Below are 7,334 nucleotides of genomic sequence, written 5' to 3'. Positions count from 1 at the left end.
CTGAAGTGGCCCTCGGTGAAATTGAGTTTGACACCCCTGCTCTAAATAATTTATCTCAACAAACTCTGGTTATATTGCTCCTTCCTACTTTTAACCACCACTATCTAACTAAACCTAGACATATTCACATTTCACTCAGGATGCCAAGGAAAGTTTTCTGAAGTTCCTGCACAAACGAGCGGATGAAGATGCTATTGTTCGATTCTCCAAAACCTCCTTCAGGATAGCGTCCAGCCCTGAACCACATGAAGGTCCCTCGGACTGTCTGTCTTTGGTCACAGAATCCCAAGAGATGACCCAATTTGTTATGGAGACTTACTGCACAAATCTGAAGACCAACCATCTGGGAAACACCCTGCTGTACACTGAAGTTACCACTTCTACCATGAACCTGCTGGAAGGGTAACATCAATTTTACAATGCTTTTTAATGCCTGAAATGTATGTTCAGACCAGGATCTGTTGTTTCTTAAGGCAGTGATTTTAATTAAGGCAGTGATTTTAATTTATTGAATAAAATTCTTTCAAAGCTAATTCTTTCAAACTAATCAGGGACAGACTGCAGCAAACCATCAAGTCTGCAAAGAAGATCATCAGGGCTCAACTTTCCCTACATTTGGGACTTGTGCAGTTCTAGGGTCAGGGAAAGCACAGTTAACCTCTCTGCAGACCCCCAGAGCACGGTATGGCTTGAGTCGGTGCGGCTTTAAATAATAAATATGAATACATTTTCTAACAGTTTGTTGAGGGTGAGGGCCCAATCTGTCAGCTGACCTCCTGGTAATAATTACTGACTTGAAATGGAGAAATTTATTTTATTTTATTTCATTTCACACACTGAGAAAAAAAAATATTTTTATATATATATAAATCTAAATGTCTGTTTTCAGATGTGCTTCAGCATTTGATACACAAAGCAAATCCATTTAATAATATGCCAGCAAAACCTTACCCCATAAGTTCAGCAGGTGTGAGCAGTTTGCATGTTTTTTCCATCATATTGCAGATGTTCTTACCACATGGTCTTACTATGACTTCAGGTGTCAAATATTTTACTAATTAAGTACTATTTTAAATAATCCATCAATTTATTATTTATTTATTTATTTATTTATTTATGTTTTTGATTATTCAGTTATACATGTCATTTGAGGAAAAATACGAAGATGACATCAACATGCTCAATTGCACAGATTAATATTAGGGATGTACAATATTAGGCAAATAGGCAATATGTGACAGTGAGGGTATAACTTCTGATGAATACTTAACCAAATAGTTTATGTGTATGTCTACAAAAACAATGCATATGTAGTTTCTTAATACCTTTCTAAAACATTTTTAATGTATTAATAGATCTGAAAACATGATACATGTTCAATAAAACAGTGTTTTATTGAACATGTTAATCTATTTCAGTAACTCAATTCACCAAGTCATTATATATAGATTAATTACACACAGACTGATATTTTAAAGTCTTTATTTCTGTTAACTATAATTATTTTCTGGTTACATATAATGCAACCCAATACATAAGCTTAATTAATTTAAAATATACTTTATTTTAAACAAAAATGTGGTCTTATTAAAATATGTTCCATACTTTCTTAAAGGATTTTATTTCAGGAAGGTATTTTTAATCTGATAAGCGAGCCTTATCGGGTGGTATGTTCTAATTCGTTGAATTTTAATATTACTACAGTCCAGAAAGTTGATTATTTTGATCTATGTTGTGTTTAGAAATCAGGGCTACACAATCAATTGTGTAGCCTAATTCACAGACAGTTAATGTTTGAAAAATACCTTTATGGTTTTATAATGATGCTGATGTTTTTCACCTTAAGAGAGCTACTGATCACGTATAATGACACACCCTTTCCTCCCCCTGCTGTTTTTCCTTTTAACTATGTTCTTTCATACACTGCTAAAGGGGGATAGGCAGGCTGGAACTAATTTATTTCCTCAGTGACCTTTCCCCAGCAAATGGAAGTTGCTTCTAGCCTTCTTTGTTTGCATCCACACACGTGGGTAAAAGTGGTGTCTTGGGTGGGTCAGTCGGGCTGCAGGTGGAACCACTTAAAACTGTCAGAAAGTTTGAAAAATGGGCTCTGGAGGAGCATTGAGTTGATTGGAACAGACATAGTTGTCATTAAGGTTATAGGGAAACTAAAGCTGGGTGAATGAGTACAGCAAATAACCCCAGATCTGCTGCTACAGTTTGATTTCACTGACAACGTTAAAGATTCCAGATGTCCCTCTCAAGCAACCCTTGATTAATGTTATTATTAAGAATGTATGTTTCATGTCTCCCAGTATTTGAATTGATGTCTTGATAATACTGGATATTTTCAGGCAAGCCTTCTTTTTCGGCACATATACAGTTTTGAAAAGAGTAGATGGACTCGCAATGTCAAATTGTGCTAAATGTAACATTTAGCCTGTAGTGTTGTTCAAATAAATATTTAGGTAAAGACTAAATTAACAACCTGTGAAAAATCTACCATCCTGTGGAAAACTTTTTAAAAATGAAACTCCTTATATAGAGGCTGGCAATTTTTCAGATGGCTGTGTTATCCAAGAAGTATAAAGTTTTTGAGTGGTGACTTCTTCCATCATGGCACTGCAACTTTAGGAAATTATTAAACCTTCAGATAAAAATACTCCTGCTCTCACGGTGCTTTATGTCTTTGTTTAAGGATAGAAGTAAATCACAAGACATTTAATAAAGATTAAATTGACTATGTGTCTGAAAAAAAACCCAGTACTGGCTTTATCATCTAGAATTGGTTAAGACTTTAGAGAGATGATGCATGCAGCTACAAAATATCCCTTAACTCTTGACCACAACATCTACTGCACATTACTTTGCCATCTAAAAGGCTCTTCACTGTTACATGAAGAATGTTTAAGACAATGATGTCATTGGACCAAAAATTTGGTTTATTTTCTTTGAAAAGGTGAGTCTTGTTCAAAAAAACTGGAGATGGTGCAACTTCTAGCAGCAAACATTTTAGCCAAAACTGTATAACCTTAATGTCCACACAGTAATTTTGTTTTAGTAGTTGAGTTTAGTGTCACAAATATCAGGTAGAACACAGGTGTTTTTCATAGCAATGAGTTGACTTTTGTAAATGTGTCTCAGTTCACTAGTAAACTGAAAGTTCACAGTAACATGAGTGTTTAGTTCATCTGTCATATAAAGCCTTTAGTTGAATGCTTGAACCATCAGTCTTGGTTAGGGGTGTAAACAATTAATCGACTTATGATCAGTTGCCGATTAATGGTTTATTACATTAAAATAGCTTCTAACGGAACATACACTTAGACCTTCTTTCAGTGTTGTAGATTGGTTGCCATCAAGCAGACACTCTTTAGGGAAGTTGCAGGTTTTCTCTAGTGGGGTTCTCACTTATGTTTGTTGACGTCCCAAAGTCTTAGAAATGCCTTGTAACCCTTTCCAGATAGATAGTCTATTACTAATTTTTCTTTCGATTTTGACATTTTTTAGATGATATGTGACTTTTTAAATTCTGTCATCAGAGAGCTTTTTTTGAGAAGCCTTATTTTATCTGCAGATGAGATGATTGGTTTGTATTGATTTGATTCCATTTTAGACGAAATATAAAACATGCAGGACTCGTATTCTCAAAGAATCCTGATTAAATCCAGCTCCTGATGATGTCATTATAGGAAAAATCTTAGAATTTATGCAATTCTACAATTTTTTTTTTTAATTTTACATAAATAAAATAAGTTATGTGCATTGTTCCGGGCCTTCAAGAAAAAGTTTCAACATGCATCTCTTAGCAAATACCATTACGTATGTAATGGTATTTGCATGAGTTTGGCTAAATCAGACAAAAGTTTATCCTTTTATGGAATTAGCATGTTTCATGTATTTCTGCATTTCTGGTGCACTTCATTGTGCTCAACCTCTGCTCCAATGATCTCTGCACAATAAAGATTACATTAGTAATAAGTACATAGTGGTAATGTGTTGGTTGATTTGGCCTGTTTATCTCATTAAGGTTCTGTCATGATAGACACCTTAGACAATGAGCATGTTATTTCTACAATGCTCATAAATTGACATGAGCATCTTTAGGTTATCGAGACAAAAAGACTGTTGAAATAACAGTAAGTACTCCTCTTCAACAAACCATCTGATTGGTCAATTAGCACCAGAGCTTCTAGCTCATGCCAGCCAGCTAGTTGTAGCTTCAGCATGTCTCTAAGTATCAGCTTATATATACTGTATAAGAAGTGTGTGGTTTTCTGGTAATTATGCCTAGTCTTTATAAAGTGTTTCTATTAATATGCTTTGTTTTTTTATTTGTGATATGGATTGAAAACTCCAGTTATATAGTTGTTGAAATAATGTAAAATATTTACTGCAATAAATAGATGCTGCTGGTACTGAGTTGAGGTAGAAATATTTATTTAGCAGAGAGAGCACTTGGCACATCCACAGAGTATAATAATTCTTTTCCTGCTCTGCTAAATTTGATCCTTATGCCTGGAGCAACACTTGCACTGCTGACTTCTACTCAAACTGCTAAGAAATCAATGAGGCCCCTTTTACAAATCTGTTTTGTATGTGATCTACACAAAAACTGACTGACTTTTTTAGGCAGGATTGCTTACTTTGAGAGCAAATCTTGTGTTTAAAAGCTATGTTTTCTATCAACCCAGAATCAGTTTAATTGTGGAAGAGAAAGGTTTTGTTTTAACACAAAATGCTTGGTTTTTTTGTTTGTGTTGTTTTCTTAAAGGTTTCCATAAATAATTTTGATTCCTTAACTGTAGCAACTTGTGTAGCATCTTTGGCCAACCAGCTCTGGCAATCTTGGAGCTTTGCTTAAAGGGGCCTTGCTTGTTATGGAAGGTCACCTCTAGTCTGTCTGGTGGTCTCTACAGGCACTGGCCTTTGAATGTCTTTGGTGGTCCCCTCACTTGGACTTCTGAACTAAATTGTAAGCAATTAAACAAAATTCTAGAAGATTAAAGATTGGCCAGTAGGAGAATCTCATGGTAAAAGAGATTCTCTTTTACCATGAGAATCTGGTAAAAGAGATTCTCATGGTATTTTTTGGTGTTGGTGACTGTTGGTTTGCGATCAAAAATCAGACAGGATCCAGAAATTGCAGAGCTCTGAATTTTTCTTTTTGCAGCCCTTCACAATATTAACCCAAGCATATGAAAGATAACGTAATTAAAAAAAAATTGCTGAACACAAAAAGGCAAAATATTTCCATTGCTCTTGCTAAAATAATTTTATTACAGAGACAGTATTGTTAATAAAAAGCACCTAGATTAGACTTTTTGCAGTCAGCTATTTCATTTAACCATAAGAACAAATAAGTGCTACAAATAAGTGTTTTTCATTTAAAGATTCTTAGAAAAGCAGGAATTTGGGGGCAAAATTTGGGTATGATTTGAGCTAACTCGTTGCAGTTCACACATAAAAAGTGGGCCAAAAGTAATTGCAGCAGCAAAAATCTTTCAAGCTGCAAAAACCCAGGAGTCAGAATGAAAATATTTTTTTTTAAAAGAGCTTTCTTTTCAAAAGATGTTTAATGCAAAACTTTTATGCAGCTTTTTACCTGCTGTGAAAATGTGTAGCAGCCACTGAAATTTTCTCTGTGGAAAATAACAAATTATAAAGCACCAGAACTTAATACACTGAAATTTGACTCTGTGCAATGTTGTTTAATTTCAGGAGCATCAAACTCAATGTTTTCATGATTTTAATCTTTTATTGTTTACACTTAAATAATGAAACTGAACCACATTTATCCCCATACAATAAAGTAAGACACATACACACACAAAATAAATAAATATAACAAAACTAAAATGAGGGGGAAATTGCCATGTAAACAGTACATTTCCTCTGTTTTTGTCACATGTAGACGTAAATGCGATCAGTCTGTGTGCAGAAAATACATGTAAATATTAAGGTGCACTTTCATTCTCACTGAAAAAGAAAATGGGATCAGCAAATCAGCAGATGAACTCTAAATAGGTTAGAATTGATTCCCAAAGTGGAAAAAATGTAGAGAATCACATATGTCCATAAATAGCTGCACAAATGAATCCCTCAATCATTCCAGCTTTGTGCATGTGTCTTTATGAATAGAAGGCATCTGCATTCTGATGCAAAAAAACTCCTCTTTAGGAGTGCAAAAAAACTCCTCTTTAGCCAATTAAACAATGCTTTTCAAGTTGGAGTTCCACCATTCAGTTTGAATTGCATGCATCTTTTTGTTTGGTGTGATAAAAATACTTTGAGGCACACATTGCATTTCAATGGGTAATATTGCATTGTAGTCCACTGCCATGCAAGGTATATTCGTATATCCAAAATAAATGAAGGCCATTTATCAGTACCTCAGCTTCCCCGTAGTGGTGGAGCAGCCATCTCCCACAGATCACTTCCATTAGAAAATTCTAATTTTAGCTGTTCCTCAGTAAACAGGATTATTTTATTTAATCACATTTATGGATTAGATTGTTCTTTATTGATCTGAATAATCGATGTAAATGTGCTTATGAAAGGAAATCTTGTTTTAAGGTATTTTCTGATGGAAAAAGCAATCATCTGAAATTGTAAGTTAGACCTTTTTATGGCAGTGTCCGAAATGTGGAAGCAGTTCCTAGAGAATCAACTCCTGGCTGCATTTAAGCCAAGCTTAAACTCGCTAAAATCCCACAGATATAACGATTCAAAGAAGAGCTATTTTAAACCCTCAGACTAATTTCTGCTTTCACTTTTTCATCTTCCTTCCTCCTGCAGCTATGTGTTCAGCCTACCGCCCCACCCCCACAACCCTTGCAGGACACGCCGCCTTCAATTTAAACAACACTTCTGTGTCATAATACTTTCTTGTGAACATGCCATTGATGTATACTTATTTGCTTCCAATGGACTGTTAGCTAATCTTACTGCATATAGTATAGATAATGTCATGACATTTTAATGAATTATTTGACCTGCTGTTAAGTATAATGATAACTTCTTAGCCTCTACTCTAAGTTGACATTTATTGGTCTATATATGTTCCAAATACACACACAAAAATTAATGTTTCCTATTTTCTGAAGTTTTGTTATAGAAAGCCTATCAGCCTCTATAGGCTGATAGGCTGAAGCATCATCTGGTCTTTTGATTAGACTCATCTGTGGAGTGAGCTTTACTTGGACCAGTCTTAAACTGATCAACCAACCTAATCATTATAATGACCTAAAAGGTCTTTGCTCACCAATACAGGTGCTGGTCATAAAATTAGAATATTGTGATAAAGTTCATTATTTTCCATAATGTCATGATAA

The 7,334-nt window shown here is 34.7% G+C and overlaps 1 protein-coding gene across 1 annotated transcript in view; it reads left to right on the top strand.

Moving 5' to 3' along the window:
* Positions 1-118: 118 nt before the first annotated feature.
* Positions 119-7,334, top strand: part of LOC106940925 (biotin--protein ligase-like) — a gene marked incomplete at its 5' end in the record, with an annotated part of 24,543 nt that continues 17,327 nt past the window's right edge. The window contains one exon of the mRNA XM_015023813.1: positions 119-402. Within this exon, the coding sequence (XP_014879299.1) occupies positions 119-402 (284 nt within the window). The remainder of the gene's footprint in view (positions 403-7,334) is intronic.

Source organism: Poecilia latipinna, unplaced genomic scaffold, assembly GCF_001443285.1.
Source record: "Poecilia latipinna isolate Pla-1442-1.1 unplaced genomic scaffold, P_latipinna-1.0 Scaffold3420, whole genome shotgun sequence".
Taxonomy (NCBI): domain Eukaryota; kingdom Metazoa; phylum Chordata; class Actinopteri; order Cyprinodontiformes; family Poeciliidae; genus Poecilia; species Poecilia latipinna.
Note: the sequence above shows the minus strand (reverse complement) of the source record. Positions and strands in the feature narration are given on the sequence as shown.